General features: G+C 39.9%; 1 protein-coding gene across 1 annotated transcript; it reads right to left on the bottom strand.

Annotated features, from left to right (window-relative positions):
* crb1 (crumbs cell polarity complex component 1) lies at positions 1-27375 on the bottom strand. Its single transcript, XM_051908968.1, has 13 exons — positions 27081-27375; positions 20816-21412; positions 19994-20189; positions 19040-19179; positions 18646-18828; positions 15630-16559; positions 14800-15353; positions 13996-14161; positions 12869-13787; positions 11508-11552; positions 10320-10442; positions 9987-10113; positions 1-1060 (listed from the first exon to the last, which is right to left on the bottom strand). Exons 1-13 carry the CDS (start codon positions 27163-27165, stop codon positions 842-844), a joined length of 4284 nt encoding a protein of 1427 aa, XP_051764928.1. The 5' UTR covers positions 27166-27375; the 3' UTR covers positions 1-841.
* Between the last annotated feature and the right edge of the window lie 108 nt (positions 27376-27483).

Here is a 27483-nt window from a genome sequence, read left to right as displayed (position 1 = left end):
GATGATTGAAGGTCTTACAGGTTTGGAACGACATGAGGGTGAGTAATTGGGTGAACTAACCTGTTCACACCAAGAATGATAAATATATTAGCATCCACATCAATGAACGATAACGCTCAGTTTACGCGCACTGCAGGTTTGTCGTCTGCCACTTAAAATGCTCAAGCAGAATGGTTTTTGATTGGCTGTCAATGTTTTTATCATTCAGTCAGCTGGGGAAAAAAATCCAAAAGTGATTCCAACGTTACTGTTTCTCTGTGCCGTTATAGTTTTTGTATGGACTCTGCTATTCTTTTATATTCATAATGATTTTTAGATCTATTTCATTATCGTTATAGTTACAGTTATCGTCCTTGGTGTGAACGTGACTAGGTTTTTTTTTTCCTCACAAATGTCACTTTTACAGCTCGCTGGCAGCACAAAAACACAAATATAAAACCTTAATACGTCCTGGCGCGATGCAAAAATTAAGCCATGATAAGCCCCGCCCACTCTGAAATCGCATTGGTCCGAACTCTATTAAATATGTTCTAACTAGCCGTGATTGTTGAGCAGCATTGGATGTTCAAGTTACTATTATTATAAACACTTCACAATTCACCAATCAATGAATTCTAAAGCTTTTCAGAGGTAAATACCTATGATGGGTGCACATCATGTAATATTATAAATTAAACATCCATTATGTGGAAGATTGTCCAATCACAAATGTTCATTTGTAAGACTTATCTAGCTGATGAGAGCTGCCATATGATCAATGAATAAAAAGGCCTTTTTTTCTTCATGTTGTAAAGCCAACAAGCCACGAACAACATGATTGGCTGATTATTGGTTGATTGGCTCAGATGAGTCTTTCCATTGGTGGAGGCTGCACAATGTTCCACATCTCCACTCTTGAACCTTCCTTCTCCTGTCGACTGGGGCTGTAGGTGCCTCGTGTGGCCCGTCGGTTCACCGTCATGACCAAAGCTGTGGCCACGCCGAAAAGAACCAACAACAGAATCACGGACACCAGGATGATGGACAGCAACAGGTCAGATGTCACACTCTCTGCATTCAGCTGGAGGAAATGAAAGTGGGGCGCAGTTAGCGTAGAGCAGTCAGCGAAATGGAGATTAATATGATCTTTGCTATTTTAATTTGACGCTAACACCGTGTCTACACCAGACGCGACTTTTATCGCGCCGCAACAGCTAAAAGCTGTCTACACTGAACGCGACAAGCCGACCGTTGCAAAGCACTTGGACTATGTCAGAAATAGAACGTTGAATCCGTTTACTGTCGGGAATTTGTCGTGTCGCGTCGCGCCGCATCCAGTGTAGACATTATCACTGATTATAATGGGGTTTATTGTCTTTTGACGCGTCGCGTCCAGTGTAGACACGGTGTTAAAGGGACAGTTCGCCCAAAAATGAAAATTCTGTCATCATTTACTCCCCCTCAAGTTGTTCCAAACCTGTATGAATGTCTTTGTTCTGCTGTTCACAAAGGATGAAATTTGGAAGAATCTTTGTAACCAAGCAGATCTTGCCCACCCATTGACTACAATAGTAAAGAACAAAATTACTATGGCAGTCAATGGGGGGCGAGATCTGCTTGGTTACAAACATTCTTCCAAATATTTTTCTTTTGTATACAGCAGAACAAAGGAATTTATACAGGTTTGGAACAATTTGAGGGGGATTAAATTATGACAGAATTTTCATTTTTGGGTGAACTATCCCTTTAACAACCAATAAAACTATATAATCCACATTCAGATTTTGGTAAACACTAAGAAACATAACATACACATTGAAATCATATTGGCTCAGTCTACATAAGCTGGCATGCTGGAAGATTTTTTTTTTATATAACCAAGGTGGGCTACTCTCTTCAGTCCTGATCGATTGGCACAGCCAATGTCCCAATTTGAATGAATCGGTTGAAAGATTGATTCAATGACTCACTTATTTGTTTTGTTCCTGAATATGTGTTTTGTATGGAACCCCGCACATGACATGCAAAAAAAAAATTTAAATTATGTACACGATTTACTATTTCGTTCCCTCGATTTACTAAATCATGCGCACGATTTAGCCTACTATTTTTTTTTTTTTTTTCTGCATGTCATGTCCCGGGCTCCGTAGTTTTGAACAAGTCAGTTGAATGCAATTCAATGACTCTCTCATATTAGGTGTGTTGGATTTGAAGAAATGCTGCGCAGGCCGAAGTACAGCGAGAGCGATTCGAAAGCACGTAGAGCCCTCTGCTCTCTAATCGCTCTTGCGGTACTGTGATGTCACACACTGATCAGTCTGCGCAGTGTCGCTTCAAGTCCAACACACCTAGTAGCTGTGTCCCAATTCAGGATCTGTATCCTCCAGAGGTCGCATTTAAAGGCTGCATATGTCATCGAGTCGGTCTCATTTAAGAAAAGTAATTGTTAGATTGCAAAGTAATAAAGAAATTACAGTATTTTACACCTCACGAGGAATAACAGTCCATTTTTTTATGGCTACTTTTCTTAAATGAGACCGACTTGATGACGAATGCAGCCTTCAAACACGACCTCCGGAGGACACAGCCCCCTGAATTGGTGAATTGTTTCATTCCTAATCCAAACAGTGTTTTTGAATAAATCTTTTGACTGAATAATTCAATGACTCACTCAGGTAGAGAGTCAGTGCATTCCAAACGGGATATATCGCCCTCCGAAGGGCACTTTGGAGTGAAAACAATCATGGCCACCATATTGAAGGGTCGTTCCAAACCGAAGTGCTCAAAACTGGCCACTTCAAAGGGCCCTTCGGAATGAAGGATTTCGAAGGGTACAACTGATTGACACTTCAGGCTCCCATGATCCTTTGCACAGGGAAGTTGTTTGGCATCACAGAATGGATACAGGAGGCTCGAAGTTCGATTTTACCTGTAATGTATGTATAGTATTTTTCTATACTACTGTAATATTTATATACGAGTTAGAATTGGTATATTATTATGGTCAAAACGACATTGTACTTAAAAATACTTTACGGCTACCTTTATCAGTAAATTCATCTCATCATTCAGAGCGTTTTTTGGGGGGTCAACCAGCGTACAAAATGTGCGACGAAGGCGCCTCCTTAATTGTCTCGTTAAGATGACGCAGAAGTGCATTCCAAAAAAAGAGTTTTTTTGACCCCACACCCTTCATCCCTTCGAAACGCTCACTCCGGAGGGTAAACCCTTTGAAGGGATTAGGGCATAGAGATGAGCCCTTCCAAATGGAACTCAGGGAGTCTCTTGTTTTGTTGAATCAGTGCTTTGAACAAATCAAACAATTCATTATTCAAACAAAAATACAGTCACTTGTCGTCACCTACTGGCGTAACAATATAACTGTAAAATCCCCACAGATAAACAGACTTGACACTTTGTCTGAAACGAGTTTACTTATTTACACATTTATTATTTTATTCTATTTTAGTATGTTGCGCACATAGCCCTACTAGGCTATATTATATATAAAAAATTATAGTAGTTCCAAGAATCAATATACACCATAAAATATACACCACCAAATGCTACTTCTCACACACTTTATACTCTAGAGTAGATAGACTGATCTTCAGGACCAAAATTAGATCATCCAACCCAGCCCTTCCCACACCGGCTCCATCTGTTGAAGGAGCAGAGACAGGCAAGAAGCTCATGGCCACAGAAACTCTGAGCTGAGCTCATCACCTGCTCTGAAGGCGATGTTTTGTGTGTGTGAGAGAAAGCGAGAAGGAGAGAGACAGCCAGACTTTCCAGCAGACAAACGACCCTGTCACTGCGATAAGCTTCTCCCGATATATTTCCCCCTCGTTTCTCAGACCTGCAGCGATGCTCTGCTGAGTTGCATTTCACACAGAACGCCGCTGCGCCTTTCTGCTGGCCAAGCACTATTCTGTCACTCTGAAGACACAAACTTTCTCTGCAGACGTGGAACAGAACCACAGACCCACAGATTCCTCACACTGAGACACATTTATGCTTCAGCAGTCAAAAAACACTAGCCCTCAAGAACTGTGCTTGCTTCCCTGTCGCATTGCTTCTGCATTACTGATCTATTTTTAAGCTTTTTTTTTTTTTTAAATGTATTGCATTAGTAATAACACTGTATGAACAAAAATGTAAATGATTCATAATAACAGGATGTTAACCTACATAAAGTTATACTGTTAACCAAAGTTGCGGCTAATATAATTTATTTTTACATTGCTAGCAGTTTTCAACTAAAAACGAAAAACTTTGTATGCGTTTCGGTCATTCATTTACACGACAATAACGTTTTGGGGGCCTTAAAACGCAAACTTTTGAAAATGGGTTTCAAAGTGCACGTTTTTGAAAACGATACCATTATTGTCTCCATCTAAACTACAACAACGCGAATTTGTGAAAATGGTGACGTGATGCGCACGTATTACGTGTTCGGTCTGTAGTGTTTCTGTACAAAGTTACATCGCCAACTACTGGCCTGGTATGAATAATACAGCATTTTTGATAGTTTTCGTGGACCCGTGTGAATGGGGATCGTTTTTATAATGTTGTCGTTTGTACGAGAAAAACGTCAAGGAAAAACTTTTGTTTTTAGTACATTGTTATCGTGTAAACGTACCCTTAGTATTGCGCACTGATGCGGACGCAAACGTTCTTTCTCTAACATGATTCATTAAGAGAATCGATAAGTACGATTCATTTTAGTGAATCAGTTCGCTCGGATGGTTCATTTGATTGAACCTGTTCAACAAAACGATTCGCTAATTCTGAGTGCCAATTTATTTTGTAACGATAGCCTATACAAAATATAATATTAGCCTATAATATCAATACTTTGTTGCTTTATGCCAGACACATCTGCTCTGATTGTGATGGGCTATAAATAGATAATATGTGACCCTGGACTACAAAACCAGTTATAATTTTTTGAAATTGAGATACATCATCTGAAAGCTGAATAAATAAACATTCCATTGATGTATGGTTTGTTATGATAGGATAATATTTGGCCGAGATACAACTATTTGAATATCTGGAATCTGAGGGTGCAAAAAAATCAAAATATTGAGAAAATCGCCTTGAAAGTTGTCCAACTGAAGTCCTTAGCAATGCATATCCACTCACAAAAATAATTTTTTTTAATATATATTTACGGTAGGAAATTTACAAAATACCTTCATGGAACATGATCTTTACTTAATGATTTTTGGCATAAAAGAAAAATATAATTTTGAACCATACAATGTATTGTTGACTATTGCTACAAATATACCCGTGCCACTTATGACTGGTTTTGTGGTCCAGGGTCACATATCATCTGGAAGAGAAGTTTGTGTGACTGGACAAAAATCTGTGTAGCACAGGATGAGTCATCAAAATTTTAGTACTTTTTCCTAGGAGAGAGAGAGACTATGAATTTTAAATGTGTTTGTCTTTTAAAAAGGTTTTGGTTAACTTTTATGTGTATGCTATCATATAGATGGCTTCGAAACTAAAAGAACACAAATGTCTTATTTTGATTTATTTGGGGTCTTTAAGAAAACACCAAAGCTCAGAGAGCAACACAGTAATGCATCTTATCATGAGACAAGATCCTCTCACCATGAGACAAGATCCTCTCACCAGCATCTATCCTGTTAGATGGGATTAGCAAAGTGGAAAGTGTCTATCTTTAACCCGCACATTAGCATTTTGTTCACAAGTTAAAAATGAGGACATCTTGAGGGGATTAAATTTATCTGTGCTTTTCTGTATTCAGTTACAGTAACCTTAAGCTTTGTGATATCAGTTCAGCTTATCAATCACATAAATAGGCTATCATTTGGTCTCTTTAAATATTTGCCAAAAAAATTAGTTTACAAATCACATTTAAAATGCATGTGCCAATTTAATCTTCCTTTCTTTCATGTTTTATTTTATAAAAAAAAAAAGAAGAAAAATTTTAAAAAGTTGTGATGACTTAAGCCAAGAGGTGTAACCATCAAGTAAGTGTATATGAATACGTTTTCAAGCATATTACAGCGTGTGAATATATACTTATGAAATCTATTTCTTCCTATAATTTATCTATCAAATAACATTTCTATCATTTCTTTAATCATGATTATCATACATCGTCTTAGGGTTATACACAATTTATGTAACAAGATTAAAAAATTAAACTACTTTAACTAATTAAAGTTTTTCCAAGACTTTTTAATAAGACTTTTTACTTCTCAGGACCACTTTGACATATTCAGCTTTATGCCCCACAAAAATATACAAATTGATTAAAACTTACCAACTTTACCAATTAAAACCTGTCATCATAGAAGAGATCATATTAATTTTTTATTACTGAATAACTTAATTCTGGGCAAATAAAGATGTTTTGATCAAGCAGATAACAAAACAAGGGAGACACATGGTGCGTTCAAGTCCTCCTGGGAAGTTCGTATTTACCAGGTGGAAAGTCATGTTTACGACGTCAGGTGCGTTCAAGTTACTTTTGGAGGTGTACATTATCTTAATAATGATACAGAAAGAGTTTTAAACTCTTCCAGAAAATGAAGAACAAATGTGCATTAGGTGTGTTTTCCTTTTTAATTTATTAAGCCACTGTAAACTTTATCGTTACATATTTGTTATATTACAATGCCATTATATTTTGTGCAGGGAATTAGCTTATTTTGTTGTAAATAAAAAAAAAAAAAGTCTGACAATGTCACTGCTAAATAGCTATAAATATTGTGGTATTCCACCACGTTTCTCGCTGACACGCCCCCAACTCGTAAAGATCTGGGCTTAAAGAATATCCTGATCTTCCCACTGGTATTTACGACTTTCTGTTGGTGTTCATGTGCGTTCAACTCGTAAATGCGATCTTTTCGACATGACTTGAATGCACCAACATACACCTGATGTTTTAATCTGCCTCTTTTGTCCACTTCTGTCCTGATTTCTTTCTTGGTGAGGGTCTATGGGTAAATGTATGGGCTTTTTCAGATCTTTCGATCTAATGTACGAAATAAGCTCACGCAATTTACATATGAATGCGACCAGAGACTACGGATTTCTGCTCTGACAGCCTGAAGACCACGGCGAATGTGGCGAGTGCCTGTAAGAAATCAGGAATGGTGAGAGAACATTGTGCTTGGTACATTTTTCGTCTTCAAACTAAACTTGGGTCTTCAGCTGACAAAGTTTAAATCCCATCTGGCTAGCGAGCTTCCCATTATATTTACGCATTAGGTCAGTAGGCGGAGAGTAGAGGGTCTTTTGTGGCTGTTCGAATACATTCGACCACATGAGTGTTTCCACTACGACAGCAATCCGTTCAAATGTGTTTTCGAATGCCTGTGGAAGTGGTCAAAAGAGGACAAAGAGAACCTTGCTTACACCTGCACTTGTATCCGATCGACCAAAATACTTCTTAGCAGGTGTAAACAGGGCCTGAGTGTGAATGTAGCCAAGTGGTTAAAGAACTCAACAATAGCAGAATCTAATTCCATGTAAGTGAATGGTAATATTGTGATCCCCTGCCCTCACCAGTGTATCCAGTGTATGCATAACTCAGTAAAGCTGTCACAACAACTGATCTACTGTAAGTTGCAGCAGGACAAAACTTCAACTTGTTTCAAACTTGCACAGTATACACTTTTCGCCTGGTCTCAACATCCTATGGTGTCAGGATTACACACAAATTGCTGACTCAACACTCCTGCCATAGGTTTTACAGTGCCGCTACGTCTTTGATGTGTCTGCCGCCCCTAGCTCAGTGGCTCTGTCTATCAAAATCTGTGGCAACATTCTTCAAAACCCTGCATGATGTGCCACTGGCACAGTCTCTGGATGTGTAAATGACAGAAGAGAGACAGCTAAACAACTGACAAAGGACAAACAACAGATTGATGATAGATGGGATGGAGAGAAATGCTTTATTTGAAGACAGTCATCTAAAGACAGAATGTGAGAGACACAATGTACACAATCTGGTCATGAACGCTAACATGGAGATCAACAGACAGATGAAGACATGACAACACTACAAACTACTGAAATGACTGAGTGTGACATATTGCTAGTTAAAAGAAAATACATTGAAAGAATTACAGAGTAGTTAAAAATGTCAAATATAATTTTAAGATGCAAAAAAGCAATGAGTTGATCAATAGTGGGATATTGTTGAATGTAAATCAGTGCTGAAAATGGAAAAAGGGGGGAAAAAAATATATTAAATAAATAAGGAAATTACATGAAATGAAACCTGAACTGATATTCTTGGCTAAACAGAAATAAAATAAATTTCTTCAATGCTAAAGTCCTTTGCAGATATGAAAAATAACAAATGAATGATAATGCTTTTAAAAATCAAATTAACTTTGATTTTATGGACTGTTGGAAGAACACTTTATTTCCCAGGATGCTCCCAATTAATTACCAAAATTAACCAAATTACTGGACAAATAAAACGCATTAATTTGCAATTCAGCAATTTCCTTTGCATCATTCCAATTCAGTCCCAAACCTTGCCTTATAAACATTATTATTCATGTTATATTCATTATTTTTATTATATGTAACAAATTTACAAACTCTGTGTAATGCTAAACTTAATAAACAAGTATTCTCAAAATTATTTTCCATGAAATCAGTCTACCATTCTCATTTGAATGGCATAAAGTACAATAAAAAAAGAAACCTTTGGATTAGGAAGAAAACGCTGTCAACCTGTAACAACATTTCAATTGATAAATATGCTGCCTAGCACAGTCTCACTTATAAACACTGTGTCGCTTTAAGGCACTAAGCGGTTTCACTTATAAGCCATCTAATGGCCTGATACAGATACAGAGTCCTTGCACACTGTTTTTCCAAAACCAACAAATAACACTGTCCATGGTTAAAAGACTCAGATTTACAATTACATTTAGTTACTTGTTAAATACTTTATTTACATTTTATTAAATATATATTCATATCAAATATCTGAGGACCTTAAATAACAGAGTTGTGAAGCAAACATTTTATAAATCGGTTTTCCATTCCAGCTTATTAAACCTGTGTAGAAAACACTTATAAGGGGCTTTCGCACCAGGTAGTTATAGGAACTAGCCACCAGGGCAGTGCCCCAAGAACTAAATTTTCCCCTAGGGCCATTTTCATGGTTGCATTTGCACCACTAGAAGGAACTCTGAAGTGACGTAAGCCATCACTTACGTCCTGCCGCTCTGGTTGTTGTGAGGGACTTTTATTTTGACAGCGCTGAGAACGTCAGACCCTGAGCACACAGCACTCACATTCACACTCTTTATTAGTTTATGATCTGTTTAACAGTCCTATCTAATACGTGATTAGATAGAACTTTTAAACAAAGTAATTGGTATACGAAAAAGTATTATAGCGTTTGCCATGTGGTTGATGCCCAATGTCGCTAGCTGAGTAGACATAGTCATGTTTCGCTTGGTCCCTTCAAATTCGCATTGGATTTCCTCCTTAGTGTAAAGATTGAGAAGTGCCTGGACTTTGGCATCTTTCTATCTATCGCTGTTTTGCCATGTTCGTGGAGTAAATATATAGGCTATAAACTGTTTACACAGCTTTTTAAAAATGGCGGGTGCCGGTGTTTCACATGCGCTCAGCCAATCAATGTACACTTATGTCACTGGTAGTTCCTATTGTGCTGGGTCAGACCCTACTCTAAAGTAGAAGCTAATTTTCCCCCCTAAAGGCGTTCCTATAACTAAAATCGTTCCCAGTTCCTGTGGTGCGAACATGGCAAAAAACAGGTATTTCCACCAATAGTTAGAGGATCTATGAAAAAGTTCCTTCAGTGCGAAAGCCTCTTAAACTAGCCCTTTTCTTGGCCCCCACCACAGACCTGTTTACTCATTGTCACCCCAGTCTACCTCTGGCTCATCATCTAAGCGCAGAATGAGGTAGGAGAGAAACTGGAAGAGGTTTTGCCAAAACAAAGCCGCCATGTAAAAGTAAAGATCGCTTACGTCGACTTCACAGGTCTCGCCCGCGAAGGTCATTTCACAGACACACTGGAACTTGTTGACCATGTTCTGGCAGTAGCCGCCATTCAAGCAAGGGTTGGATCTACATTCATCAAGATCTATTTCACACCTAAGTGACAAATGTATAGTGAAAACAAACCTTGTTATTAGTAACTTAAATATTATGGCTATTATTGTTGTTATTAATATTTGGTTCGGAATACAAATATTCCAGTCCTTCTAAACTGGTTAATAACATGCCGTAATTACTACTTTGAAATTCATTAATCTGTATTTATGAGATCATGTGAACAAAGAAAGAGAAGGAATAATCACCAGTGACCCGAAAACCCAGGGAGACAGTCACACAGCATGTTGGTGTCAGAACAGTTCCCTCCATTGAAACATGTGTAGTTCTGCTGTTCATCACCACAGATGGATACCGGGAGCTTGGGCGGTCTGGGGATGCGGATGATGAGGGAAAAGAAAGAAACATAACAGATGATGAAGAAGCCATCCTCTTCTCCTGAGACCCATGTGAGCCATGTGCCCCCCCCCCCCCCCCCCCCCCCCCCCCATTACCACAACACTGCTTTGTCCAGCACAAAAGAGGATTAGCCTCTTATTAGAATAATGATATTAGCATGTGAATGGACCTCTGACCACAAGACAAAGAGAATACAATAAACTGTCGCCTTATATGGGGATTAACATACAGCTAATATGAAGACACCCATTGTTATTCTGTATGGACAAAGATATGATAAGACAAATAAGGAGTTTTAGGAAAGGAAATGTTACTTATTGTGGTTTTATTTTACAGAGACAATCTAAAACGAAAGGTAGAAAGGCATAAAAAGAAAGAAGGAAAAAAGAAAAAGTAGGAAGGAGAGAATGAAAAAAGGACAGCAAGAAAGAAGGAAAGAAATAGGACTGGAGAGAAAGGAAAGTTTTGGAAAGTAGGAAGTATGGAAGAAAGTAAGGGTGAAAAGAAAAAAAATAGGAAGGGAAACAGAATAAAAGAAAGGCAAGAAGGAAGGTATATATTCAGGGAAAGGAAAGGGGCAGGAAAGAACGGATGGCGAGAAAGAAGGGATAGCAAGAAGAGAAGGAAAGTAGGAAGGAATGAGGGAAAGAGGGAAGGCAAGAAAAGAAATTGGAAAGTCGTAGGAAAGAAGGCATAGAGAAAGAAAGGAAAGGATTTGAACAGAAGGGCAAAGGCAAGAAAGAAGAGACAAGAGAATCAGGAAGTAATAAAGGGAAATAGGATAGAGAGAGGGAAAGGAATGTAGGAAGAAAGAAAATAAGGAAGGATGATATAGAATATGGAAAGAAAGAAAGCCGGATGGCAAGAAAAAAGGGATAGAGAGAATAAATTAAAGGTAGGAGGGAGGGATGAAAGGAAGGAAGGCAAGGCAAAAAAGAAGTTGTAGTAGAAAGAAGGAAATGAAAGTAGGAAGGAAGGAAGGAGAGCATATAAAAAAGAAAGGATAAAAAAAAAGTCAATAGTAAAACGCCACTTACACGCTCCTGACAACTACGTACCACGGAGCCTCTTCAATCTGAGTGCTGTTGTGAGACGGAGGGAACAGGAAAGAGACAAACAAACAGCAAGCGTCATTCTTTTTTTATGCAGCAAAACTTTACACCAAAGATCTCTCTAACTCTGCAGTGGGGAAAAGATAGATCTATTATGTCTCCCAGCTGCCTGCAAGGCAGTTTCAAAGGAGTGCTATGAAGCAGTCTGGCAACAAAACATGTTTATGAGATAAATGGCTGCAGACTTGCCTTAGATGCCACCCTGAAGGCCTAACGCAACCACTGGAGGATGGGCACTCTCAACAGACACTATTATTACCATTACCGCTTTCAAATGACACGTATGGCAACAGACACATCTCTGCAGTCACGCTGGCATAAACAACACCATAAAAGCAATTATATGATTTGCATTACCTTTATAACAAATCAGTCCCTTAGGGGTCTTGATTCATTCAAGTTGCTTTGTTTATGTGATGGGAATCATTGTGTGAGGTTTGTGGCCTGTTTCATTGTACAAAGTCTAAATTTCTGTCTGCATTCTCTTTCCTTTGAAAAGTGGAGTAGCTTCTTGAGACTAGCTATGGCTTTTTAACACCAGGTTGATATCATATCTAAGTCAAGTCTCTTCTTGACTTAGTTCGATGTTTTGTAGAAGGGACAAACTTGATTCCTTATAGACGTACTTGTGGATTGCCTTGGTGTAGAAGCCTCAAATCAGGTCTTTGGATGCACACAACCTTTACAAAGTCTGCTAAACTTAGATGGTAACTCTTAACCCAACTCAGTCAACTAGATTCTTGCATTGAAGAAAAAGAAAACAACAAAAAAAAACAGTGCTTGCCTCGCAAAACTCACTACCACAGTGTTAGGGTAGTCTTGGTGGTAGCTAACTAGACAAAGTTAGAAGAACCCTCTTTCATGTCTCAAAGATATTTTGGTCCATTGGTGTGCCTCAGGTCCCTCTTTCAGGTTTAGTCTATGGAAATTTTTCACATTTAATTGCCCACCCGTTAAGACCAGATGCATCGGCAGGCAATTATACACTTCTCTTCAACAAACCACAAGATTGGAGGGATCACATGGGCTCGTGTAACAGTGGTAGGACCAGTTACATGCCAAAGATTAATCATTAGAGTTAGGGTAATGTTCCTCATATCTGGCTCTGGAGGGCAACTGCCCTGCAGAGTTTAGCTCCAACCCTACTCTAAGCTGCAGGGTACTGGCCCTCCAGGGCTGGATTTGAGGAACCCTGGGTTAGGGGCTCTTTTCAAATCCCTAACCCTAAGTATGAACAATAGTAATAATGAACATCAACTGCTTGACACACATTAGAATAGACTCACTTGCAATTTGGCCCGGTAAACCTGTCGGGACAGAGGCATGAATAGCTGTTTAAGCCATGCAAGCAGGTCCCTCCATTAGCACACTTGTGGCCGGCACATACGTTCACCTTCACCTCACAGTTGGTACCGGTGTAGCCACTCTCACATGTGCAGCTGTATGTAAGGTCCTGCACACTGCAGTATCCGTGTTGACAGGGGTTGGAGACACATGTGTTTGTATTCAGCTCGCAGCGATCACCGCCCCAGCCAGGAAGACAGAAGCAGTGGAAAAGGTTGAAGTGATCATCACAGATGCCTCCATGCAGGCAGGGGTTGGGTTCACATACCACCTCGCCAACACAGCCAGTCTGGACAGGTGTCTCTGATATCTTATTGAACTTCTCTTTCTGTGTACGTGGAAATCTCACCTCGGTTGGACCGTAATACGGAAGCACGATTCCACCGATCTCAACGTTACTCAGACAACCAATCAAATTCCAGTCAGACTCCGGGCCCAGTCCTCCTAGCATGATATCTATTCCCTCTCGGAGGAAGTCTAGATTTCCCGTCATTGAGTCGGATACAGTACGCACGTCCTTTTCATCTAAGGGAACCATGATCCACCGGGAGCTGTTAGCCCAAGGACTGTCCATTAGCAGCTCTATAACATGCCACTCTCCATTGGCCACTGGTCTTGAGCTGTGCAGGATTACTGGTGACAAAGATGATGAAGAAGAAGTTCCACTTAAAAGCTCAAGCACCAGAAAGCCATCTTGAATGGATACTGTCACAAAGTCTGGTCCACTCTCCGCATGTAACACTGCTGCATTGCGTTTACGTGTACGGATAGTGAAAACGATGCTGGTCAGGTGGCGGGAGATCAGCCCATTCCCACGGTATACAAGAGTGGTGCTGTCCTGAAAAGTTACATTTGAAATGCCTGTGTAGAATAAAGGCAGATTTAGTTTACATAACACTTCTAGGATTCAGACTTTAATTTGCAAAACAATCTAAGTTAAAGTCTGCAAGATGTTCTCAGCAAGTCTCTTTCCTGAGCCTAGCCTGCAACTTGAATCTGGAAGGGTCATTAAATACGGCTAAAGTACTCTGTTTTATACATCTGAGATCACATCTTCTAAAATACTCACATTCATAACCCTGGCTCAGGGCCCGGCATGTTGCTTGTGGTGGGCAGGGGCTGAGTTCGCACCAGCTCACCTCTTCACAGTGCTGCCCTGCTGTGTTAGGAGGGCATTTGCATGTAAAGTCGTCCCATAGAGAGAAGCACATGCCACCATTCTGGCAGGGATTTTTCTGGAACGGAAAGACAAAAGTGACAGATCCAAAACTGTCATTAAAATGATTCAATGAATTCCAAGTATTAATAATTAATTAAATATATGAAATCGTTTAGAAGTAGTAAGATCAAATGTTTGGGAAGCTACTTTTAAATTATGATAAGCTTGTACCTTTGGAAGCTACAGTTTTAAAGTAGTTGAACTACATTCAAGCTACCCTTTAAACAGTTTAATTAGCTACACTAGTAGTTGCTAATAAAAAGTAGCTAACTACATCGAAGCTATGTAAGGGTACAATATATTTTTAAATTCTATCAGATGATAGTATTTCTGCAAGCAACACTAATTTATACAAACTTGAAAATATAGTGATGAACAGCACCATTTGATTAAATATTTCATTTCAAAAAAGGACTTGCATTAACTCAAGGATTTAAATTACCTGGTGAATAATTTATGAATCAGATTAGATCCTCAAAACCTTCTGAATATGTTTTGGATTAGTTTTATCCTAATTGGCATGGCCAAAGTCATGAGTGTAAACTTTCATCCAGTTCAAAGAGGATAACAGAGCTAAATAAGATAAGCAGGTTTTGTGTACATAGCTGCCATATTTGCATTTGAGAGCTCATGACACTTAACATTGAAACTTACAGTGCAAGAGTCATCACTGGTGCAGCCTGCGGTAACATCAACCATGCGGTTGGGTCTATATGACATCACAGACGCATCAAGTGGGAAAAACTCAAGCTTCTTCTCATTGAGCTCCAAGTCTTGTAAGCATCCTTTAAAGTAACCACCGAAGGCAGATGACTCTTGTCCATCAAGCAGCCCGCCAACATAGATCACATCCCCAAACTGAATGGAAACAGGTTGAACATCCATTGGTTCAAATACATGATCTGACTCCTGTAGAGTTATCATTCCCTCCTCGATGGTGATGCTGACAAAATGGATCTCGCCATCATTAACCACATTTTTACCAGTAACAGTCTTCAAGTTATTGACTTGCACTGTCAGTTTTCCCTTTTCCAGCCACATCTGCAAGTACTCAGTAGTGCTGTTGGCAAGCAGCACCAAAAGACCAGACTCCTTCCGTGTACGCAAGAACATGGACAGATAGAGCATGTCTGATTCCAGTTGGTCGTTGATGGTGAAGACAGCATAGCTTGCGGAGTCTTCCTGGCCAAATCTGGCAGTAATATACTCTGTGTGAGGAAGAGAAGAGAATACAACTCTTAAAGAGTTTCTAGAACTGTTCTTGTTTTACTATTGTAACTTGGACCCTTAGAGGAAACATTAAGATTCTCCCAAGGTTTATCCTATGATCTTCTACATTTATAGTCTATCAATGCGTCTACACTAGAAGCAACCATGGTGTAGCACTGTTGTGCTTTAAAAAACAGACTGGGCATTCGCAACACCGCAGTGGATGCTTCCAGTTTAGACATGGTTAATGGGAGGTCAATCCCTGGTGTTCTTACCCTCACCACAGTTTTGACCCACATACGGTCGCAGACATCTGCACTGGTAACCTTGCCAAAGGTTAACACACTCTCCATGGTTCTCGCATGGACTAGAAAGGCAACGGTCATGATGGCTGCAGCCTTGCACAACATTCACTGCTGAGCTGCTCAACCAGTCCTCCGGTACCATCAGCTGCGAGTCCACAAACAAGTCCCTCATGCAGCCGATGAATGAGCCGGTGCCCCCTCCCTCATCCAATCCTCCAACAAAGGTGCTTTGTAGAGCTGACTCCAGCTCAAGGGCGCCGGTATCCACTTGGGCTGTTGTACCACAGTTATCTGCATCCTGGCATGGCTCCAGCAGTTGCAACAGCAGGGTACCTTCTCCAAGTACAGCCTCGACTGTGTGCCATTCGCCATCAGATACATCCTGAGGCAGCATCAGAGTCCAGCTGGTTGTATCTGTCTGAGGGTCACTCCTAAGATCAAGAAGCAGGTGTGTCTCCTGCAGCTCTAGGCTGAGTATGACCCCTTCGCTACCCCTCTGGAAGAGTACGGTGTTTTCCAGCACTGTGCGAAAGCTTAGTGTGATATTAAAGTATGCTTCTGCACCCAGCAGCGGCGTCTGCAGGTGCAGGAATCCTCCAATTGTCTCAAAGGAGAATACAGTGGGCGTCTGGCAGTAAGAGCCGGTGTAGCCTGGCTGACAGATGCAACTGTAGCCATGTACACCTTCGCTCAGGAAGGGCATGCAGGCTGCCCCGTTCTGGCACTCGTGGCCCTCGCAACCCACCAGGGGCTCGCTACAGTTATGGCCACCATAGAGGACTCCATCACGGCTTTCAGACAGGCAGATGCACTTGTAGCTGCCCAGGAAGTCCTCACATGTGGCTCCATTATGACACGGGTTGGTGGTACAAGCAGTAGTATTTTGCTCACACAAGGCACCTGAAATGGGAGAGCCCAGAGTGGAATTCAGTCAAGTTTCTTACAAGTAAACATTTAACAAAGATTGTTGCCCAAGAATGAACTTTTCCCGCTGAAATTATAAAACAAGACCGAATTTTATAGAGGTTTATCTTCAAAAATATTTGTTGAGAAATGGTCAATAACTTAAGAGTGGCTCATGCCAGGGATAATGTGGGCACGTTTTAGCCAATAATCCCTCAGGAAAACAAATAAGTAAAGCTGATTGCATAACAATCATGTCAGAGTGGATACCGACTGAATGTTGTGCCTAAGATTTCACTGAATGAGAATTTAGTTATGAATGAGTTTAAAATGGATGGATAAAACATTAAAGAGCTGTGAATAATGCATTCCATGGAAACCAGGTTGTGTAGCTACTGATCGTTTTTTCATGACCTAAAGTCATTGCAAGTTCATCATATTTTCAAACAGAAAGAGTTTTCATTAGCCTAATAAAGGATATTGTTTTTTAAATTTCCCCCAACACTGATTTCACCACTGATTTTTCACTGAGAATGATTGTACAACCAAAATGAAATCCAAACAACAAAACAAAACGGTGCAAATTTACCTGAAACAAGCAACAGGACACTCCAAATCCAAACTAAAACTTCCATGGCATTAGAAGTCTACCATTCAGCAGCCACACATCTGTTCAGTCACATTGCTTTTTGATGGGTCCATCTATAGCAAAGGCCATCCTAACAGACAGCCGTCGATGTACATTCATTCCTTCAAGAAAAACTGTGTACTGCAACACTAGGCCCCCATCAAAGCCAGCTCCCGGGGGATTAGCTTAATGCAACCTGAGCATCTTACAATGGCGAAGCCCAATTATAGCCTCCGCCTGTGAGTCATGTCCTGAGCTGGTAACAGTGACAAACTCTTTTGTCAAGTCACCTTTATTTATATAGCGCTTTTTATAATGCAGATTGTGTCAAAGCAGCTTTACAGTGATAACTGGTAAATAATTTTGGCTGCACAGCAGCTCTTAAAGAAAATGGTGTCATTGTCCAGCTTAAGTAAATTAAGTATTGATTCATTCCGTTGTAAGAATCAATAGTTATTAATTTAGTTAATTTATCTTTATCAGCACTGGAGAAAACAGTGATGTCATCATCCAGCTCAGTTCAGTTCGCATACAAAGGTGTCGATGCAGGCAGATCAAAACACTGTTGAATATAAAATATCAAGTGTCCCCAACTAAGCAAGCCAAAGGCGACAGCGGCAAGGAACCCAAACTCCAACAGGTGACATCAGGTGGCAAACAGGTGTTACAATGGAGAAAAAAAACATTGGGAGAAACCAGGCTCAGTCGGGGGGCCAGTTCTCCTCTGGCCAACAGCGAACAGTGCATGATCATGATTCAGGCAGCTTTCATAAGTCCGTTTGGGATCGCAACAGTTTGTATAATCTAAAAAGTAAAAATCATTTTGCAGTTATAAGTTTAGTTGTTTAGACTGAGAGTTGTCAGAGAATCAGTAGAGTGAATTTGTGTTGAATGATGGGTCATATAATGCCTGATTTGGTTTTGATTATGCAAACCAGACAAGTTCTGATGTATAGTCGCATCAACCTGATGATGCATAATATGCTCATTAAAGGCAATATTTAGCCAAGAATTTAGCCAGGCATTGAAAGCAATTAGGCTTTATTGATTCTTTGACTCGGTTGTCCTTCAGACATTTGATTTTTACAGAACCGAAAGCCTCTCGGATGTCCGTATTTATTCAGGACAGTCCTGGATTTTTGACCCTTTCCTTATTGAACTACTTCTTTAAAACGGTCAGATTTATGGATAAGTGCAAATGACAATTTTCCTGTCATAGGCTGTAGAAAATGCATGCAAACTGAACTGGATCAGCTAGCACATGTCCACAAAAGAAAAAAATAAACAGGTTTATATAAGAAAATGTCCTGAGATTGATATGTGAGTGGCACTAACACAACCTTCTCTTCTGAATAAAAACCAACAGCTTATCTTGATCCTGCTTTTATACAATATCACACTTAGTAAATAAAGTGTAATTCAATAGTTTAAATAGGGACGTGAGTCTGCAGATACCTGAAAAACCTGGTGGACACTTGCAGATGAAGCCGGAAGCATGCCTGGGGTTGTATCGAGGTGGAAACAGGGACTCTGTGCCGTAAAGTGTCTTCCAAGAGCGCTCAATGCAAATGCCTTCATTCACACAGGGACTGCTATCACACTCACTGACATCTGTCTCACAGTTATGACCCTCGAACCCTGGTACAGAGCAGATATGAGAGGACAACCCAGTTTTGTGTGCTGGCTTGTCTAGCTTATTTAACATGATTTCAAATGAATGAACATTACAAGTATAAATACATCAACCAATCACATGCATGACCTTTTTAATAAAAATAAATACATTCAAAATTTGATTTATTAATAACATTATATTCCAGTTTACACAAATGAGCTCTATTTTAGTCACCTGGCCAGCAAATGCAGGTGTAGTTCCCATTTTCATCCTCACAGAGGGCGTCGTTGAGGCAGGGTTGAGACCAGCAGGGAGGAGGTGGGATCTCACAGTGAACACCAGTAAAGTTAGTTTGAGAGCAGTCACAGCGGTAGCTACAAGATTATTTCAAAATACATAGGTATATTGGTTATTATACAGATTAACTCATTTTGAGTATTTTCACAGATTAAACATAATAAGCATATTATATTATTATACACAATAATAAAGTGCACGTGGTTTACTCTGTGTGTAGTGAGAGACTAGTTTTATTTATTTATCATTTTATTTACAAATATATATTTTTACCCCAAAAATTGATTTATACTACATTTATTTATATTTAAAATTATTAATAGTATTTATAATTATTAAATAAGTAAAATATTGTGAATCTCACAAAAACATATTACCCTAACATGGAAAAGAAAAGAAAGTAATTTTATTTTGCATTAAAAAAAAAATGAAACCCATTTTTGGACCGTAAAGAGTTTTGCATTGCGACAATATTTTCATTAAAATTAAGCATATTTCCTCTCCAACTTCTCATTATAAACTTAAAGTCAGCATAAATTAAAGGAAGAACAACAAATGCTGCCATCATGTATACACATTAAAATGTAAATTATATATATATATATATATATATTTTTTTTTTTTTGCATTAGAGTAACAGAAATTTTAGTATAGTACCCACATTTTGGGGGAAATATTTAACTGTCATCATTATAATCATCAAAAAATTGCATTGGTACAAAAATAGGCTTAATTTTATTTATAATTATAATTTCAAATTTCTTTCATAAAGAAGTATATGTAATAATGATTTTAAAAAATGGAGCACAGATTGATTGAAAATTATCAATTGTCTTCTGAAAAAAGACCTATATAAAAAAGTCAAAATACTAACATGGAAATTTATTGTACCTATTGATTTCATCCACACACAGAGCCCCATTTTGGCACGGCTGGTCACTGCATTCATCAATGTTCGTTTCACAGCGTTCCCCCTGGAAGCCCGCCAGGCAGGTACACGAGAAGCCATTGATGTGGTCATGGCAACTGCCGCCGTGGAGACAGGGCTGTGATTGACACTCATCAATCTGAACCTCACAGCTGCTACCTGGAACATCAGAGACAGTGGTGTTGAGTGCAAAGATGCCAATCCGCTTTTTGTCGAGATCTCTGCATGGCTTATTACACATGCCATCTGGACAGACCTCATCCTGGATCAAACAGACTGTAACTGGAAGCTCCCAGTCAGTCTTTAGGGTAATTGATATGCTGCCCACAGCTTTTCCTTAACTTGATCAAAAATGTTTTTTAAGCAGATTTGAACCGTGATGTTTAACATCACGTGTTTTAAGAGACCAGGGCTTGTTGTCACACGAGGAGGTTGTCAAAAGTTCAGTTGATTAATTCTCTTGCATTTGAACTCAAATGCCTAATTCAAAACCTCATTTTTTGTGTGACAACTTACCCCATATAGGCCTAGAGACAGCATAATGCACTCAACTTACTTGATGACTTCTTTTATTAGCTATATTAAACAAGAGCTTTACATTTTTTTCTATGGTCCTTCATAAAACAAATGTGAGGATGTTCTTCAGGGTTGCATTTCAGATTGCAATATCATCCTTAAGCCACAAGATGGCATTAGCTGCATTTGGCACTAGTTGAGACATCCCACATGTCAGTCTAACAGGTGAGTCGCACATGGTGCATCAGACCCTCCCTCCTTTCACTCACCCGTGTATCCAGGCCTGCAGAGACAGATGTAGTGCCCGATCTTGTCCACACAGGTGGCTCCGTTCCTGCAGGGCCACGACACGCATTCATTTACCTCGATCTCGCAGCGCTTGCCCTGGAATCCCGGTACGCAGAAGCAGGTGGGGCCGTCCCTTCTGCTGCGGCAGATGGCGCGGTTGCGGCAGGGGTTGGGGGAGCAATGGTCCACCTCTTTCTCGCAAGAACTCCCAGTGTAACCCTCTTGACAGACGCATGCATACCCCGGGCTCCTGTCTTGCACTGCCAGACAGCGGACACTGTCCCCGCACAGCCCCTGAGCGCAGAGCTGGGCACTGGAATGACAGTCCTGCCCCAACAAGCCAGGCTCACACTGGCAAACTAGTTCCCCCGGGTGGGCGCCAGAGGGCTGACACGTCGCATTGCCCTGGCAGATGGACAGTTGGCAGAGAGCGCTGGAAGAATCGCAATGCGTGCGGGGCAGGGCTGGCACAGGCAACTGACACTGGCACAGGAAGTCAGATGGGGCTTCCCTGCACTCTGCCCTGTTTTGGCAAGGCTTCTCCAAGCAGAGCGCTGAGGTCTTGAGAAGTGTTAAACCTACAAGGATTTACAAAAAAAGAAAAACCACTTTCACATTTGTTGAAAGTTGTCTGCTTCCATAAAGTATGTTGGGCTAAATGTAATAACTCCTAAATAAATGTTCCAAAATGGGGTTTCACAGCAGTGCTATGGACATTTCCCCAGAGAACCTTTCAGTAAACAGTTCTTAAAAGAAAGAAAAAAAAATGTCCATGCATGGAACCATTGATGCCAATAAAAAAACTTTATTTTTAAGAGTGTACAGCAGCTTTGGAAAACTTAATTTGCACACTTTCCTTTTACATTTGTGTATAAAGCTTCAGGATAAGTTGTGGTTGAGTTCTGGCTGACATCCGGGGATTACAGCACTGTTGTGGGCCAGTTATGGCTGATTTCTGGGACAGGGAAGAAGTTGTGGGTGAGTTTTGGTCTGCTATCGCCATGGGTCTGGCTCACTTTCATTAAGCAGCTTTTGGGCCAATCTTGGACCGTAATTCCATGTGGTATGTTGGCCAAACATCCGAAATTCAACCGGATTCGGCCCAACACAAATTTGCTATCTGGGTTCTTATAATATCAGTGAATCTTTTGTTTCTAATTAGTGGTTTGGAGCGTGTATCAAACTGCCAAAGTCATGTGATTTCAATAAACAAGGCTTTTTTATGTCATAAGTGTTTCAAAATGTTTCGAAACTTCAATGGTTGATACACGCTCCGAACCACTCATTCGAAACAAAAGATTTGTAAAGCTTCGAAGATTCATGAAGCAGTGTTTTGAAATCGCCCATCACTAGATATTGTTGAATAAAGTTGCTATTTTGTTTTTTTGGCGCACAAAATGTATTATCGTCGCTTCATAATATTAAGGTTGAACCACTGTAGTCACATGAACTGTTTTAAATATGTCTTTACTACCTTTCTGGGCATTTGAAAGTGTTAATTATCTTGCTGGCAATGGAGGCCTCACTGAGCCATCGAATTTTATCAAAAATATCGTAATTTGTGTTCTGAAGATGAACGAAGGTCTTACAGGTGTAGAACGACATGAAGGTGAGTAATTAATGACAGAATTTTCATTTTTGGGTGAACTAACTCTTTAACAAGTAGGCTTTCTTTTGAATACTTGCTTTCACATAGCAACAACAGTAAGCTAATTTATTATTATGAATCCATTCTTGTCTTTACATGGTTGTTTTCGATTGAGGTGTCACGCTTTAAACTAAGAAGCTTGAGCAAGATTTCAGGATGCTAGTACTGTAGTTGCATATATTGTGCCGCACTGTGCTTGTATAACGTCCTTCAAACAGAAAACATATGGCCAACAAGCTTTGAAACAAAAGGCCAATAAGCATTAGATGAATCGGCTAGTGAGCCAACTGGACTTCACAGCCAATCAAACATCAGGTGATGGAGCAGCTGCATTGTGCTTGACCCATCCTAGTTACAAAGAACCACTGTGGTGATAGCAATTCTTTCACTGCTGACATTGTGGGATTTGCGCAGAGATTTGATAACCATATGCTCCAAATGATTGTTAATATCCAAACTGGAGTGCTGCAAACAGAGGTACAATTCTCGCACCTACTGTAGGAGAAATCACCTAAATTGAACATCTTTGTCTATGCAGCCATGTTAGAATCGTGTTGATGATCTTGTGCTGTGTTGTGTATATCTGTGATTGTGAATATGAGCTTTGAGCACCCCTAATCAGATCATGGGGTTTATGTGACTACATAGGATTAACCTGTTAGTCCCATCTACTAAGGAGAGCTGTGCTTGCTGGACCCCTTTAATGAGAGCTGATTATTGCTTATATACGAACAGAAGCCAAAGCCTGAGAAAGCACTTTAACTTGATGCAGTCAGTTCATCCGTTTGCATGATAAAACTAGCATCTGTAGCAGGGTGCAAGACAGACCCCTCTGAGAAAGGGGGTCTATGAAAAAGTGTGTATCCTTTTTACATTTTAATATACTTATTTCCACAGCGTTTCTGTAGCCAAAAAAAGTTTGATTGCACTAAATAAATATGCTCACTTGTTAAAAGAAATCACTTATCATAGCATAGCAACAACTTCTCAAATGATGTCTGTATTGAGCAGTACATTGACAAAACACAAGTTCTGCCATTACCTCATTGTTATCAATTTACATGCATACATTCAATGTAGCCTATACCTTGAATGCAATGTTAGTCGCTTTTTCCCCAAAGCGACTAACACTGCATTCAGGGAATACATTGAATCAGTTCATGCATTCCCTGGGAATCGGACCCATGACCTAGGCGCTGCAAGCGCCATGCTCTACTGTTTCTGTTCCGCTGCCGCCCGCTCCCGCAAGACTTTGTACCGCTCTCTGCAAAAATGTTATATTTAATCCCGCCTGAAACTTTCACATTTTGTCCTGTTCCCACCCGAAAAGGCCCATAAGAAGAGGTCTATGTGGATTTTTTATTCCCGTTCTGTGGGTAGCATTTCCCAAAAGCACTGTAAGCCTAAGTTGATCGTAGCTCCATTGGTGGCAATGGTTCTACAATCAACTTAGGCTTACGGTGCTTTTGGGAAACGCAGCCCTGGTTAGATTCTGTCTCGTTCCGGTGTCTATAGGCTATTTTTTTCCAATTTCCACACACTTCAGATCTCCAGTGACAAGACTTCTGTGTGCTGTTATTATTAGATAATTATATTTTGCAGGAGCCCACTAGTCATTTCTTTCTCCTGCTTCCCGCGCAAATATCAGTATATTCCCTCCCTCCCTCATCCGCCCTCAGCAATTCAAAACTTATCCTGCACTGCACTTTGTTGCATCCCGCGGATCTATACCAGATCATTTCATGTCCCTTACTTACAACCAACTGCAAGCTCGCATTCAATTCCACCTTCATCCAATTAACAACTGCACTGTTAGAACCAAGTTCTGCTCTACATTATTTTCCTTTTTGATAATTCGTTACACTGGCGTATACGTCACAATACAGAAGAAAGATCTGTTGCTACTTGGCTGTGTTTAAGTCCACTTTTATGCCCTTTCTCTCGCTAACTTCCCTCCGTTTCGTTCACTCAGATGTACATCATGTGCTTACGTTGCACGAGTGCCCACTACTGGCGGAACCCTTGAAATGTGTTTATATGGAACGCCCTAAGCCCTCGATCGGATTTATTAGTTACAGTTTTTTTCCTTAGGAATTTGTTTACACATCATTCTGTAGGCCTGTATGTACGCTTGGGCTGTTGAAGAAATATATAAAAAAAAAATTACACAAACAAAAGTGATAACAATACAATAAACTATAATAGTCCGTTTAAGGTAGCTACAAGTATTATGTGATTAAATGTCAAAATAACTCCAATTTTAAATACTAGAGTTGTGTGGGGTAGGGGTAAATTAAGCACAATCTACTGTGATGTCACAATCATGTTGCATTGTGGTCTATGGATCTCCCTGAAGTGTTATAGCACATGTACACCTGCAAGATGTCTGTTAAAGATCACTTCATCTGAAGCATCTGCTGTTTACAAACATCTGATAGACGTCTTTAAGATGTCAGTTTTATATACATTCTAAATCATAAACATCTTAAAGACATTTTCTAAACGTCTGTTTGACATCTGACAGGAAATGTCCTATAGACGTATTGCAGATGAGCAAACAAGCACATAAAAAAGATGTCTCCGAGATGTACGTGTGCTATCAAGTAGACACACTCCCTCAATCAAAATCGATGGGTTAAGGGCCTGTCACTGGCCTCACTGTTTTAATTAATCCAGTTATCCAGCCGCTAAACACTTCCACAATAAACTCCACAAAGATGCAGTTTATGAAGTTTATTGTGGAAGTTTAGTGGCAGGGTCTGTCCAGATAAACTTCCCTCATCCACTTGACAAAGCTGAACGCATTTCAAAATGGTGGCAGGGATTTCCCGAGGGGAAGTGCTTAGGGAAGTTCGCGAGTGTATGACTACAAGTGGAGTTAAACGCAGATCAATTTGCTGCCTTCTAATAAACAACCGCAAGATTTAGAACCAAGTTCCGCCCCACATTTTTTATCTTTTCGATAATTCATTACACTCCAGTGTACGTCACAATAAAGAAGAAAAAAAGATATGTTGCTACTTCTCTTACATTGCGACTTTAAGATAATTAGGCAATTACTCTACAGGTGCCAAAGACATCCTCAATCGATTTTGGCCACAAATTCTTATAAATGGCTTACTGTTTAAAATTAAAATAGTCACATTGTCAAATAAGGCTAGTATATAAGAAAGCATTTAACATAATATCAATTTACAGACTTAAAATATCATGTTTGTGCATATATCTGACTGGTGGTCACATCTACAGAACGCTGGGCCTGCACAGCTTTAGATAAAGCACATATATAAAAGCCTCCTCCGTCCTGTATTCAGCTGGTCATTCTCAGAAATGCCAGAGGAAACAATGTTCCGTTATCTATCCAAAAAACGGCTTAACCTCTGTGACAGCCCTATTCACGACGCTCACTGCACAAGGACGTTTGCAAACTTTGGAGTCTCAACAAAGCATCAAATCATGTCCCCATAGCAACCAATTCCACACTTCCAGCTTTCCTTTTGCAGGGGTTGCTATGGTAACCGGCAATAGACATAAGTCAGTCATTTAGGGGGTGTCTAGAAACCCCATTCAAACCCGGCAGTCTGCAATGTTTTTTATTACAGACTGTGCATTGAGACAAAGGCTAATAGCGCAAGCAATCATGAGCGCAATTTGGCAATGTCGCTATCAGGACTTCCCCTCATTTACATTCAGTGTCTATAAAGAGAAAATTTGCTGTTTATTTAAAGTCTTTAGAAATTAAAAAACCTGTGTAGTCAATAACTTTGAGCATGTTAAACTCTGCATTTCTTCTACCTTCAAATCAAACGTCTATATTTCAAGTTGGTGGCCAGCAGGTTTTGGGACCCAAACTGGCCGTTTTGGGGGATTTCTGTAAGATCAGCTTATTGGGAGTCTAGACCAGCGCTCAGCATGAGCCCACACACATTATCCCAAAAACACAAAGATGTCAAACCATATGCTCATATAAACACTGTAATCCTCCTAAGGTACATACAATGTAAAGTATCAAACTCAAATGTTATACTACAGGTAAAATGCACACATTTAAATGTCCAGGCATTTTTTTTTTTTTGCTAGTGATGAAAGCAAACCACAATCCTTTTAAATGTGCCAGAGTCTAGAAAATGAAAAGCACAGCTCTGTTTCTAAGTGTCTTTGATGCAAAGCCTTTTATGTTTTTAAGTGCCACTGCGGCTGATGCGTCCAGGGTTACGATACCTCTGACCACTCTCATGCGGAGCCGTATCAAAGCAAAAGGGACAAATATCAAGCTACTGGGTAGTCTTTTTCATCCATATAAGAAGAAAATTTGCATTTTGTACACACACACACACACATAAAAGTATAAACCATCATTAAGTGTAATAAAACACCTGACAAAAACACTATGCTGTTTAATTATTTAGAAAATGTAGTAGGAATTCAAATATTAGTTGCAGGACAATGTTTCAAATCCTACTTAAAAAAACAACAAAAAAAACTAAATAATCAACAGTATATCTCACATATATAAGTAAATCTTTGACACTAATATTCAACAAGTGGCCTAGCAATTACGTCATTACTGCATAAAAGCAACAGGCTGGACTACTTACTTTCTGTCCACTGCAGAAGAAGAAACAAGACACATGCAACTAATCTGAGCCACACTGAACCCAAAACCGTAAGATCCATATCCATAGTTAGATGTCATTGTGATAGTGGGCAAGCTGACATGATCACGGTGTTACTCAAGCATCCTCCAGTGTGTGTCTGTCTGTTTGAGGCTCTCGGAGTCTTAGCATGCTCTCATTCACATACGCACCAATGAGGCGCAACTCTCTGTATCCTCTATACAAAGAGGCCTCTGGGGATTGGTGAAGACTTGAACACAGAGAGAGGCCATCAGGCATGCTGTCTGAATAATAATCAGCAGGTGATGATTACATTGGATATTAAGTAAGCGACGACAGACAAAATGCTACTACGCAGTACTTTTCACCCTCTTGCAATCAAGGC

The sequence above is a fragment of the Ctenopharyngodon idella genome, chromosome 10 (assembly GCF_019924925.1).
Source record: "Ctenopharyngodon idella isolate HZGC_01 chromosome 10, HZGC01, whole genome shotgun sequence".
Taxonomy (NCBI): Eukaryota; Metazoa; Chordata; class Actinopteri; order Cypriniformes; family Xenocyprididae; genus Ctenopharyngodon; species Ctenopharyngodon idella.
Note: the sequence above shows the minus strand (reverse complement) of the source record. Positions and strands in the feature narration are given on the sequence as shown.